Source organism: Radiomyces spectabilis (assembly GCF_025331425.1).
Source record: "Radiomyces spectabilis strain NRRL 2753 chromosome Unknown BYT42scaffold_13, whole genome shotgun sequence".
Classification (NCBI taxonomy): Eukaryota; Fungi; Mucoromycota; class Mucoromycetes; order Mucorales; family Radiomycetaceae; genus Radiomyces; species Radiomyces spectabilis.
Genome location: NW_026251938.1, coordinates 399,389 through 413,277, shown reverse-complemented (window position 1 = coordinate 413,277; position 13,889 = coordinate 399,389). Strand labels below are relative to the sequence as shown.

Sequence of the window (13,889 nt, the reverse complement as noted above, 5' to 3'; positions counted from 1 at the left end):
CACTTTGACTGTTTTACTCTTTTCCTATCAATAGGGTTTACATTATCCCAACTTTTTAGCTGCCATCTACTTGGTTTTTTTTTTATTTACTAAACAATACCAGGCCACATGAGTATTGGATCATTGATAGATTAAGATGGATGACCAAGTTGCCACAAATGTGAAATAGAGCTTCCACGCGCACTGCTTTCTTGTTATGACGTCAAAGTACGTAGGACGATTGTGAGGTACAAGGCAGTTCACACCTCGGTGCATTTTATAAGAATTCAACCATATGAACAACTGAGAGTACAATAGATAATACCCCTTCTGAGAATTTACAGATGGTATCCTTTTTTATTTACCAATGGTGTGAAGCATCTCTTCAAGCGATCTCAAGACCTCGATCCCCAACTTTCTCGATGGTCATCGAACAGTCGGGAGAGAGAAATTCAAGAAAGATCGCGCGAAACGGATATAGTAAAGTTGTAAGTTTTAATGATGTATTGTGTTTTTTTAAATGATTACACAAATAGGCCGTTATTGGTGTGTTTCTGTCAACAACGCAAAGGTGCCGTTTTCAAGGTGGTGTTCTCAGACCTCCGGTTGCGATTATCCAATGGAACTTGCTACGGAGATAATTGTCTCTGGAAAACTTTTTTGATGCCGAGATTAACCTTTGAACTTACTCGCGGTAACACACATAAAGTTTATCGATGTCGTCGCACAGTGTACCATCGGTTCTACGTATAGCTGTCTTGTATTCACAAAATGCCAGATATCTATTTAACGAATAAGAACACTAAACTACAGAATTGCCATAACGCTCTGCTTGGTTGTTTTACCGCTCTCGAGTTGTTAACTCATTGTGTATGGGTAAAGCGCTTTTTTGTTATACGCACGTCGAAGATTGAATCCCTGGCTCGGTACATACATCCTACAACTTGCCACAAACTCTGAAATCCAATTGATTTTCCGAAGTTGAGTCGATAAAATGAGGCAACGACATCCTGGTTCTCAAATCAGCTACCAACATCGTCCATTTTCTCAGATCCAATATGAGCGGTTCTTGAGCGACTTTCTTTCAACAAGTCAAGACTCCGGTCCTACACACCTTTCCATCTCTGCTTTTCAATAGCCGCCAACGCTCACCCTGTCAGCCTTTGATATATTTCCCAGAAACGCTATTTATCATATTGCCATGGTTGATGCATTTCTCGGACCGTAGTGGAAGGCATTAAAAAATCTTGACGGACTTCACAGAGAATCACAGTTTTCGCCGAAACCGATTTGAGTGGGAAATCGCCGTCACACCAGCCTGAGTTCGGTCAAGCTGAGAAGGCACTGGCAAGCTTAACAGTTTGGAGTGACTCAACCGTTGGTGAAATTCAGGAATACCCCCATCATCTGAATCCGTGTTCTCTATTGTTATATACAAGAACTATTCTATTTTATTCGAAATATAATCGAACGTTGGTTCTCGGGTTATGGCGGCCAACAATCCTAGCAAGAAACATGGTGAGTCTTTACCCCATTTCTTTTAGCCAAGTGAGCGGTCGTCATTAACCAATACTGCGCACGTTTAGATCTCCTGTCTGAAGAGCAACAAAATATATTGAAACAAAAAGGAGCCAAAATCGAACGCTTGCAAACTGGTAATTACAAGCAATCCGTAGCCAATGACTTTTATGACATTTCTTATCGACATGAATTTAATAACCCTCTGCAAAAAAAAAAGATATCGCCAGTCTATCTAAACCACTACTCGAAAATTCGACCAACTGGTCGAAACACGTTACGCCTGGAACTTTATCCATATTCCAAGAGGATTCTAGTTGGGACCAATTAAAAAATCCAGAAAGCGGTGTTTTGAAACGCAAAGGGTTGCAGGAACTACGTGAAGAGACAGGTCCTACCTGGAAAAAAGTGCGCGACGCCATGAACGTCGATTCCTCAGAAGGTGAAGGTAAGAATAAAATACAAGAAACTGGTACTGATTTGGGAATGGGACATCTCAATGCTGCTTTTGTTCATTCAGCTGACTACAATGAAAGTGGATCGGAAGAACCTTCACCGACTACTACAAAACTGGATACAGACGATGCCAAAACATTCGGTGCGTTACCCATGGAAGAAGATATTGTGGTAGTCAAATGCAAAACCTGCCAGCGGCCGATCCTTGCAAGTAGCTTTAAAGATCATACAGGTACAGCTGGAAGAATGGAACAATAACGTCATCGAAAATGTCTCTAACAGGGCTTTATTGGCAAATAGAGATTTGTCGGAAAAAGAAGGGACGAAAGAATACATTGATGCATTCGGAGAAGGACAAAGCAGTAATACCCAAAACGGTATTCTCCGACGACGAAGACGATGAAATGGGAACAAAGTCCTACAAGGGCAACAATTCCCCAGCTTTGAAGAAGAAAAAACTGAAAGGAGGCGATCCTGAAGGTATGATGAACTATCAGAGGCGGGAATTCTCTTATTCAATAGATTATCTAGATCCATCTTCAGCTCCTCCAAAACGGCCACCTTCTACCACCGATAAACCGGAAAAAAAGAAGACCAAGAAAGAAAAACAGAAGCAAAAGGCCACACCCAAACAAAAAGGTAAACCAGGAACAAGACAGATGTATAAATGATATGAATGACGTCGGAAAGGGTTGACCTCCAATTGATATTAGCTCCTTTGGATTTGGACAAACAATGTGGTGTAATTCAGGGACCGAACAATACCCCATGCACTCGGTCATTGACATGCAAAAGCCACTCGATGGGTGCGAAGCGAGCCGTGGCAGGAAGATCCGAACCGTATGATGTTCTACTGGCTGCTTATCAAAAAAAGGCGATTGGCCGACCACAAGGTAACAAATGAGTCACTTTTTCTTATTTTTGTTTTGGTCTTGATTATCATATCTCACCTGCATTTTTTGTATTACTCACAGCTGGCGCTGTCGCATCTACAACTGCCCAAAAATCCGTGAAAAATCTGAAAAAGCTTGCCAATCAATCCAAATCGCCCGCTACTTCCGCGGCAGCGTCGGCGCCTCATGAAGAATATGTGGATTCGGATGAAGAAGTGGAAAATGTGATGCAGTCTTTGCGACTTACCCGACCTGCACCGTTGGCCGAAAGGTGCTATTATTTCCCGAAACGCCGACGACAATGTTACCGCTTACGGGATATCCTATTGGATGCCATCACTCCCAAAGCGGCTCCCGTGATTCCTGTCAGTGACAGCAATTGGAGTCTGTTAAGCATGATGAGCAACACAGCCGGTGCTGGCGCTGAAGCTGCAACGGCTCCTATGCATACAGGCCATTATCCTTTCCAGAACGCGTCCGGCGGTACTACCCGCATGGGCAGCCACCAATCATCCCCTGTCAGTATGATTGGCTTTTCACAAATGGACGCCAATACCCTTTTCGGATCGAATGCTGGCATGGAACCCGCAAGCCCCTCTTCTGTTAGTACATATAGCTCTGCTCGATAAATACTCTACGACAAATCCAACAACCAAAAAGTGACACACGCTCACCAAGCAATATCAATTTCCAGATAGCGCTAAAATGTATATGATTCCTGTATATATATGTGTTTCTCATTACACGAAATTGCTCAAATAAATACATGCTGACCAAGCAATCGCATTCGCGTTCTACGCTGTATGAAGCATATGAAACAAATAAAGAAAATGAACTTCGATATTCGGAGCTCCAAAGTGATTGCATGATACATCGACAATACCTTTTGGTCCAGTTAATAGCCTTCACGTAAAAAAGTCCAGCAAAAGCAAAGCATAGAGTACTCCCTTCATCTTCATTAATACCAAACGACGGGGTGATCGATTGATCCGTAGTTTATGGTATGGATGATAGACCGGTCTATAGCAAGCAAGCTATTACTGCTGCAAGGCTGCTATCTGCCCTCGCGATGCTGTAAGTAGCAATTTTCTGACATATTTCGCCAATTTGATATGTTCGGTACCATCTCGTCTTAAATTTGTCACACTTTTATGAAACAACTAACATGGCACGGTAATACATCCAGAAAGACAGAGGTGTTACTGCTGTGACATGCCGTACAGGATACATGGTATATCTGTATGAAATAGCAGTTCCTCTATACTTCGAGTAAAAGGTGATCCCATTCCCATTGTGGTGAATGGGACGCTAATGTGAATTCAGTGGTCATTAGTGTCATATGACAGGTGTGGAAAACAAGGTATTTTTTAGAAGTAGAGTTGCGGTGGATAGCCTCTGTGCAGATAACACCGAGCCGTGTTCAGTTTTTGCGGGATTGATGTAACATTGATCGATGCGGTGTATTATTTTGGTAAAAGGAAAGAGGATATTCTTAGATTACAGGACGCAAGGTCGTTCCTTGGGGTTAGGCCAGATGGCGGCTTTACCTTAAAATCCCTAGTGGATCTTACTTTTAGCCATTTATATCCCTTGCATCAAGCATTTCCTTACATGAGTTTTTATTGCGTCAATTCAAGATGGAATCGTCGAGAACTTGGCTTTGATTGGCAGATAAAAAAGCTGCAATTAATTCGACATTTTGCAAACTCCTACATTCAATGAAAATAGAACTAAAAACTGATAAGAGAATATCCGGCCAGGCGAGCATCCAAGGCGTCAACGCTCATAAGAAAGAGACCCTAAGACTTTAGTGGCTTACAATCATTCGCCCATAACATTGAGCCTAAAACTGATGAATGGTGACAACATATAAAAGGAAAAAGAAAACAAACCAAAGCAATTGCAAAACAACGCAAGCTGATCGGATAGACAGATGGCACGTGGCCAGATCACGTTGAGTCGAATTGACTTACATCAACAGTCGCATAAGATTACTGCGACTGTGCATATCATTTTTTGATGGAAAATTTGGGACCGTGGTCATGTAGAGAATATAAGCATATATGGTATGTGTGAATGGACTGAACAAAGAAGAGCAACGTGTTACATAAGCATGTGAAATTGTATTAAACATTTTCGCCACACATGAGTGGACTACTGTATGGTTCATACAAGTGAGTAAGATGCGTGTCACACTGTAAATCTTCCAAAAACACCTCATCATCTTGTACCGAATCTCGATTTGCTTTCCCAGATAGGGATTTCCAAAAAGATAAAAAAGTTACATTGGCAAACTTTAAGTAGTCTTCCTACCTTCTTCACTTTTGAATTCTTTCCCGCATTCTGAACCTCTTTTCCCTCTTATTATTTCTGATTTCCCACTTTATTACGGTTATCGTTGTCTTTTTATCTCATCTTCACGATTGGAATGATGGTGACTGTCGTTTAATTCATTTAACCTTTCCGCCACATCTATTCTTCCGAAAACTACGATCTTATCCCCTTTCTTTCTCTATTTTATTTGCGATTTGCTAAGACTCTTTCATCTAAACATGGAATCCAGTGCGTCGAGGTATTTATTTCTTCAATTTTTATTTGTCAAATGTTCTTTTTCTTTTCCTTTATATTTTGCACTCCTGCGTTTCTTTTGCGTTTGGTTTGTCAAAATATTCTTGACCGAATTCATGCAATCAGACAACCATTGCTATTAATAATGAGGAGAATCATTTAGTTTGAGATGATGATCGCTTCTGTTTTAGACAATTCATTTTTTCTAATGACTGCTCTAGTGATAATGACAAGTTCAGCCTGCCGCCTATTTCCGCGATGGACGATTTTTTAACGAGCCGGTCATGGCCTCCACCGAAAACGACGTTGTCAGGCACACCAACTTCCATGCCTCCCTCATCCTTTTCATCCTCACACAAATCTCCCGTCTCGCCACCTATTTCTCATGAAGCATGGAAATCCGAAACATCGGTATCACATCATGCTCTTCTAGATCATCACCCACAGCATTATTCGCATCAATCGCAACTCCAAACACATATGCAGCCACAGAGTCATTCTACTGTTACTTCAACGATAGAGGACCATGGCCAACCTTCTTCATCTTATTTTCCTACGGCTTCACGCACATTTAATGAGTCCCAACTTCCTTCTCCATCTTCATCCGCTTATCCGATTTACGACCCCACTATCTCCAGAAGTGCGAGCCATGCCCCCACTTTTGGACCTTTTGACAATACCAGCGCACCCTCCTCGTCCTTAATGTCGTTAGCTTCTTCTTCTACCTCCCGAAGCATCGAAACCGATGTTGATGACATTATTCGCCACTGCAGTTGCTTAAATGAAAACATGATTCAGCGAAAAACTCGTCTCGTGGATCCTCACTATGACAACTATTTTGCCGATCCCGCGCGCATGCGTCCCTGGTTGGACGATATGATTGCTCGTGCGAATGAAGTTCTGAACGCTTTGTTACGCCTGCGGAAGTACCAGTTAGCAGCTGAACATGCCAAATTGCATGGTATAGACAGTTCAACACGCATGTTCAAGGTACCATCTCACTTAACTGCTGTTGTTGGCCGTCCTTCTTTTTCGGTTGAACGATTTCTTGCTATTGCTTTCCTTTTTTGATTTCAATTGACAAAATCTTGCATATATGGTTAATTAGGGTAACGAGGAAGATTGGTCTTCAGGGGCGAATGTCATGTCACTAAGTGCAATACGACAAAGGAAACGAGGGGTAAGAAATATTAAACAACCATCACGGTAGACTGCCACGTCTTGTTAACTCCCATCATATCGATTCAATTGTGTGGTATATTCCATCAGAAACGTTCGGTTTTCCAGGGTCGATGCCACTCATGCAACATTTCTGAAACTCCAGAATGGCGACGAGGACCGGATGGAGCACGCACGCTTTGCAATGCATGCGGTCTACGTAAGCATCGCCCTGCGTATGCATGCAAGTATAAATGGTCTGATTTTTTTTCTTTCACCGGTTGGCTTAATTTAGACTATGCAAAGTTGACAAGAAAGAAGACGACCGAGGATCCATGTGGCAATAAGGAACCACCACAGAATAGGAAAAAGCAATACGATATGTTAATAACCGATCTAGATGTAAATATTCCCTTGGACGAAGATGCAACGATGGATGACACACATTCGGTCAATTGATACAGTTATTCCATCCATTTTCCTCCTTTTCTATTGGACCGTTTTTCGATCCTCTCTCTTTTGAAATAGCGATTTCAATCTCAAAAAACTTTTGAGAACATTTTTTGTTCAATAAGAAAAGCATTAAGAGCAACCTCTCATTAGTGGACGTTTTTTAATTGCTCATTCATCCATGGGACGGTCTGCGAGTTTGGTACAAGGTCTTGTGCTACATGTTTTTAGAAAGTAAATTCGCTTTTGCTGGGGAAAAAAATGCATCAAGACCAAAATGAAGTTCATGTTGTGCGAAATGTAAATTCATCTCAGAACGTCATTGTCACTCCAAGTGATGTTCTGCATGCCACATATCAACAAAATCGTAATTCACCGGGAACTGATACAAAAAAGAAACCGTAAATGACGTTACCATGGTGACTCGGCGCTTGGGGCACTGCTACAGTAGGTTGGGCCAAGTGGCAGTCCAAGCAACCGGAACGACTCGGCCAGTTTCTGTGAGGCCTCACTTTTTTCTTGCCCCCTTTTCGGCGATCCCTCGGTGCGACGTCAAACTGGCTGAAATTGGGGACACCCTCAAAAAGTTGAGAACATTGAACCATCTTCGCCGTTTCACCGTCAGTACGATCAAAAGAATGGTCGACTATTCTTTCAACGGATGAAAATTTCGCGTCGTGACAGCCACTGCCCGTAATATAGACTTGCAGCATCTCTCTCTTTCATCTTCGAAGAATTACTGCAAACAGCAAGATTTGTCAAAGGATATAGGCAGCAGATTACCCGTAGGGGTCCCCTTCCCAGGCGTTTCCAAGAGGTTGATGGTGGCAACCAGCGTATGCCGGGAATCAACCCACTATCATCGTCACTTAACACTATTTTTACTTTTTGGCTCAGCATTAAAAAAACATTGTTCGGGACACTGGGTGTTTATTTTGGATGCGGTTTTTTTCGCTGTTGCCATCGCTCGTCGGCCTAAGGCCGTTGAATTCGGAGGGTGCGATAGGATGATCTATTTCCTTAAAGCAAGAGTAATGGGCGATCGACTATTTAGAGAGGAATATCAAAAGAGACATTATCCGCCGGTCCATTTATTCTGTAATCCCGCGAACTCGCCTGACCTTTTATCTCCCTTTTGCTTTCTTTCTATTTTTCCAAAGTTATATTTGGATCTCCGATATCTCTTTTGCGGTGGCCGAGCCACTCGAGACGCTCGCCAGAGCAAAACTTTTTTTTCATTTTTTCTTTCCCTTTCAAAGAGGTCGGTAAATTTTTGACATGGATATGTTTAGTCAGATCGCTAAAAGACACACTGTGAAAAGTGGTATGGTTGACCCAGCATGTTTTCGTCAGACCTCCCAGATATGATAAAAATACCATGTCTGGAAGCATGATCGTGCAAAAGTCTGAAAGCTATCATCATGCTTTCCATTGTCAGGAAGATTTGTCTAAAGAAAAAACATGAGTTCTCAGAAAAACATTGAATTTATAGTTTTGTCGGAGCCTCAGAACATGTAGAACAATCGTCACGGAGACCCGAGTCATCCAAACAAGAGGCGCTTGAAATATATCCAGGCACAAACTAGTCAAGTAGTTGCAACGTAGTGCGGTCACCTGTATCTATCGAACACACATAACTGCGGAAGCCCTGTAACACAAATGGCTTATAAATTTTGTTTATTGATACTTTCGAAAGGAAGCCATCAGGAGCGTTCTGCTGACAGATTTAAGTTTCAAAAAATAACAGGGTCATTGACTTTCAAAAAATAACAGGGTCATTGACTGACATTGAATACCGTCAGCCGTAGAAAGATAGTTTTCCGAAAGATGATGCTCCTCATCCTTGGCAATGGCAAGTATATTTTGTATCAAAATTCCATCTTCCATAATCCGTTAATGGCTCGTGATTTAATGAACGTTTCATATCAATGAAGCATCTGCAAAGAGTAGAGATTATATCTCTGAAGAACCCACCCAATTAATATTGATCATCCTCCCATGATAACGGTGTCTACCGCCTGCTTTCGAAGGCAATATCCCCACCAGTCAAAATGACTTTGCCAGCCAATCCAAACCGATGCTGTTGATCGATTAAAATGGAATATCGCATTTTTAGAAGGCCAACACTTGGTGCACTCCAAATCCACTCCAAAATTTGATTAAGGTGACGTCACACTAATGAAAAATTGGGACGTACTGACGCTCTTTTCTTTTTGATTTCCATCAACTTGCCAACGTCTCTGCCGCGGTCGAACATTTCAACGATCTTGTGCAAGTGAATGGAAAACAGGTGTATTTGCCCTACGCGAATATCATTCAGTTGCCGACGTTCCCGACACTGCTGCCGGATTCGAACGGAAGTTCAACATCGTACTCAGTGTCAAACGATTCTGCGACGGTGTAACCTGGTGCACTTGCAACCATTCCGGTGATTTGTAGAATCCGTAAAGGTGATGTTGACGATGAAACCCGTGAGGATCCAAGAAGCTTCAGGCTAGCCATTTATTACGGGCAAATCAATACCGAACTTGGTTATTGGTTTAAGCATACGTTGCCATGCTTTTGACTGCGAAGGACGCCGCTTGCTATACATATGACCTGGAAATCTCCACAGAAACGTCTTTGGTCGATAAAGCAGTTGAACGATGTAGGACTTGAAGCAGTCGTCTTTTCCAATGGTGATGCAATCATGCCATTTGCGATATCAAGTACAAAAATCAATGAGGAACCGTGGAAATACAAGCGCCTCCCTAGAACGCACGTACTACTACTGCTGCGACCACCGTGCACGGCGACAAAAACGGAGGCGAATGTGCCTCCACTGGAGAACAAAGTAGTGACTCGTATGCCGTGTCCACTGCACCCTGCCAAGATGCTATCATGGATCTTGTCAGGCGTATTATATCTAGCGAACCAATTCCAGGGATCACGGAATCACAGTTTTTTATCAGAAGACGATGCCTTTGATCTTGTTCCGCTCTACATACCGGATGCAACAATGACAATGGGTACGCTTTGGTCTTGGATGGGCAAAAATAGAACATGGGAAGTCGAGTGCCGCAAACAAAGGAACGGTAACGCAAACGTGGTCGTCAGTTGAACGTTGTTTTGCGAGAACATCGCGACTTTACCTGGAATGGCATCAGCAACATCATTCCTTACCGAACTTTTGTACGAGCCACCATGTCATCTATATTCACAATAGGGTACGCCCGCAAGTCTAAGACAAAGGAATTAAAAGCAACCAAGGTCAAATCCATTAATCTACAAATATACAAGCTGAAAACAAAACTCCTGTGCGAAGCGGTTTTTGCAACATATCATACCAACACATCTGATTCCATTGTCTCACGCAATATCAATCAGCAAACGAGCGCTCCAAAGTTCGACAGTTGCTCAGGCAACACGCAAGGTATGATCAACACTATCACAAAGTCCCGAAGAAAATACGACTAGTTGCGATTGATTATGTGGCCTTACCTGTCGTATAGACGAGTCTTCAGACATACCGGTTGAAGCAGTAGTTCCTTATATAGAAACCATCCTCATCTTGTACAACCATCTCATGTAAGCCCGATAGCTATATTGTTTATTGTGGTCTAGATATTGTAACTCTCTCTCTTCTCTAAAATAGTACGCACAGTCTCACAGACCTAATGTCCCCTTGAAGAGTATCATATAAAACACTGATGATCTGAAGCCGCTTATAGGAGCCAATAAGCAAGTCAAGGAACTTGTCGTCGATGTTGGCCATGAAGTAAAAATTTATTCTTCAGTTGTGTAGATAATTTTGATTTTTTGGTCTGTTTAAATCCCGCTTTGTCGCTGATTTTGGGGCGAGCCGCTCACTAGACGCTCGCTCCAAACAAGATTTTGGTCCCCCAACACAAAAAATAGGTCTCAGCGAATACTACAGAAAGACCACTTTCTCAATGCAAAAAGTCGAGTCGTATTTTCAGTGTTTTGTTTCTATTATGATGATCATCCGAAGGCGGGAGAATCCTGGAATCAGCGATGTGTGACAAACCGTTTTTATCCGTGTCATCATTTCAGATCAGCCTGACCGTTGAAGACCAAATGTTGGATAGCCTACAGATTGACATGAAAGGGTTCGAATGCTTACAGAGGAAGAGATTCTGAATGACTAAGATACACTAAATTATGCTGAATGATTATCATCAAATCGTAGGGTTTGTGCTTTCTCGGAATCTCTGTGTGAAATGCATGTGCGACAAACATTGAACAGCATCGTTGTTATAGGAGCTGTAAAATCTCAATGTCTCTATAACAAATCGCAGAATCTGATTTCAACAGGTCCATTCCATATCATCATCATAAAACAAACGAACCACTTTCAAGCTGTAATGTGTGATATTGCGGGTGGAGATGAGTCTGCTTATGATATTTCCAAACCCCGAAATTCCAGAAAAGAGATGGTCACTGTTATGCAGTCACTCGCAATAAACATGCCAACTGATCATAATCAACATTGAAGGCATATGATAGTAGAATATATTTAGCATCGTTGTTTTCTTATGTTTGGAAGAAGCTTGGGTCAACAAGCGACAGAGTAGAGATTTATTTGGTATATCACCGGAGATTCGAACTTAGTGTGAATGCAACAATGATACTCAGTCCACAAATATGGGTACTTGCGCTCGGACAAAGATAGCTCTATTTAATCCCTACTTTCAGTAATACATTTCTTGCTCTCTTTACCGATTTTCTATCTTTACATCATGTCGTCTTCCGCCAATAATAAGGATCCAAACCAAGCCATGCGCGAGCAGGTGTGCCAAGAATTCCATGGTTCCGTCACTATTGTCGGTAGGTAGTCAGTCTATCGACTCTCTTTTCAACGACAATCAACGTTATGAAACGCTTAGCATAACGGAAAAGGCATAATACTGTATAAAATGGTGGGATGAGCGAGGCAGCGAAATTTCATCTGTGAGAAAAAAAGAAGGGGACGGATATTCAAAGTGGTGGCATGATCAATCGTTCGTTTTTTTTTAACGTTTGATATTTTGCTTTTGAATTCGGTCATCAGTTCTCGGTGCATCAGGTGACTTGGCAAAGAAGAAGACTTATCCAGCATTATACAACCTGTATCGCGACGGTTTTCTTCCTGAAAAAACACGGATTGTGGGCTATGCTCGTTCCAAACTAAGCCATGAAGACTTTATCCAACGAGTTACTGGTTACATCAAATCCCCGTCGTCCGATAAATTATCCGAATTCAAAAACATGCTCAGTTACCATCAGGGACTGTATGACCAAGATGAATCTTTCCAGGCACTTGATAAGCACATCAAAGAACTTGAGGAACAACGCGATATCGAACCCGGTAGTCGACATCGAATCTTTTACATGGCACTGCCTCCTTCCGTGTTCATCCCTGTAGCTCAACACCTTCGCAGAAATGCCTATGCCAAGGAAGGCATCAATCGCGTCGTTGTGGAAAAACCATTTGGCCGTGATTTGGCGTCTTATCAAGAAATGTCAAAAGAACTGGGCTCCTTATTTACCGAGAAAGAGGTAAAATCGAATCCATGCGTCCGTCATGACCGAAAACGGGCCGTGAACCATTCAGCTTTCTAAAAGGAGATTCAAATACGGTTTCATGTAGATCTATCGCATCGATCACTATCTGGGCAAGGAAATGGTGAAAAATCTGATGATGGTGCGATTTGCAAATATCTTTTTTTCGAATTCTTGGGATAGAAAGTATATCGATTCGGTTCAGATTACATTCAAGGAACCATTTGGAACCGAGGGACGAGGCGGCTATTTCGATGAATTCGGGATCATCCGGGATGTCATGCAAAATCATTTGCTTCAAATTCTCTCCCTTATTGCGATGGAACGACCCATTTCCACCGAAGCTGAAGCGATCCGTGACGAGAAGGTGAAAGTGTTGAAATGTATTACACCCGTGTCGCTTGACAATGCGTTATTGGGACAGTATGTGGCGGCCAATGGTAAGCCCGGGTACTTGGACGATGAGACATTGAAGAACAAGCAAAGCGTCACACCGACATTTGCTGCGTTGGTACTTTGGATTCAAAATGAACGATGGGAAGGCGTCCCGTTTATTCTCAAGGCTGGTAAAGCGCTCAATGAGGCCAAGGTAGAGGTGCGCGTTCAGTTCCGTAACGTAGCAGGCAATCTGTACCGTGGTACGCCCCGAAATGAGCTTGTCCTACGTATCCAGCCCGATGAAGCCATGTATGTCAAATTCAATAACAAGCAACCCGGTCTTTCATATCATACCATCCAAAGTGATCTCGATTTGACCTATCAAAACCGGTATACCGATCTGGCCATCCCGGAAGCATATGAGTCACTATTGTTGGATGTGCTTCGTAACGATCATTCCAACTTTGTGCGCGATGACGAATTGGCCGCTGCATGGAAGATCTTTACTCCTTTACTGCATCAAATTGATCAAGGTGATCCAAATATCCACATTGAACACTATGACTATGGAAGCCGAGGCCCCGCGGTCCTCGATGAGTTTGTGAAAGCCTACGGTTACGATCGTTCCACTAAGAATTATTCATGGCCCATCCAAAGCGTGTCTGCCGAAAAAAACCGACTTTAAGCTTGCCGTTTCTGCACCTTTTTTATCACCCCATCCATGATCACAGCTTGTTGTACACGTTCTTCTTTTCGAATTCTCCCTGTTATTTCCATTCAAAGTCCTTATTAAATCATCTCCTCATTTCCATGTAAATAGTATGGGAATGAGTATGGATACGCCTGGTAGGCGCTGTCGAATTGTCGTGTAAACATTTACATACTCTATATAATGGAAGCAAGATGTCATCACAGTACGATAACCGGTAAACTATGATGACCATGCTA

At 42.4% G+C, this 13,889-nt stretch overlaps 4 protein-coding genes across 4 annotated transcripts; all 4 read left to right on the top strand.

Moving 5' to 3' along the window:
• Positions 1-2,310: 2,310 nt before the first annotated feature.
• On the top strand, positions 2,311-3,918 carry BYT42DRAFT_107479 (SCA7, zinc-binding domain-containing protein). The gene is made up of 2 exons (XM_051562081.1): positions 2,311-2,846; positions 2,928-3,918. Exons 1-2 carry the CDS (start codon positions 2,630-2,632, stop codon positions 3,473-3,475), a joined length of 765 nt encoding a protein of 254 aa, XP_051419616.1. The 5' UTR covers positions 2,311-2,629; the 3' UTR covers positions 3,476-3,918.
• Positions 3,919-6,382: 2,464 nt separating this feature from the next.
• On the top strand, positions 6,383-7,179 carry BYT42DRAFT_584179 (GATA zinc finger-domain-containing protein). Its single transcript, XM_051569860.1, has 3 exons — positions 6,383-6,594; positions 6,684-6,792; positions 6,868-7,179. The coding sequence occupies exons 1-3, from the start codon at positions 6,559-6,561 to the stop codon at positions 7,029-7,031; spliced, it is 309 nt and encodes a 102-aa protein (XP_051419615.1). The 5' UTR covers positions 6,383-6,558; the 3' UTR covers positions 7,032-7,179.
• Positions 7,180-9,945: 2,766 nt separating this feature from the next.
• BYT42DRAFT_486985 (uncharacterized protein) lies at positions 9,946-10,256 on the top strand (the record flags this gene model as incomplete). Its single annotated transcript, XM_051563765.1, has 2 exons — positions 9,946-10,071; positions 10,119-10,256. Coding segments are annotated over 2 exons (264 nt in total), but the record flags the coding sequence as incomplete, so codon positions are not given.
• A 1,505-nt stretch (positions 10,257-11,761) lies between these two features.
• BYT42DRAFT_549077 (glucose-6-phosphate dehydrogenase) lies at positions 11,762-13,626 on the top strand (the record flags this gene model as incomplete). The annotated part of the gene is made up of 3 exons (XM_051566051.1): positions 11,762-11,849; positions 12,073-12,560; positions 12,652-13,626. 3 exons carry the CDS (start codon positions 11,762-11,764, stop codon positions 13,624-13,626), a joined length of 1,551 nt encoding a protein of 516 aa, XP_051419613.1.
• Between the last annotated feature and the right edge of the window lie 263 nt (positions 13,627-13,889).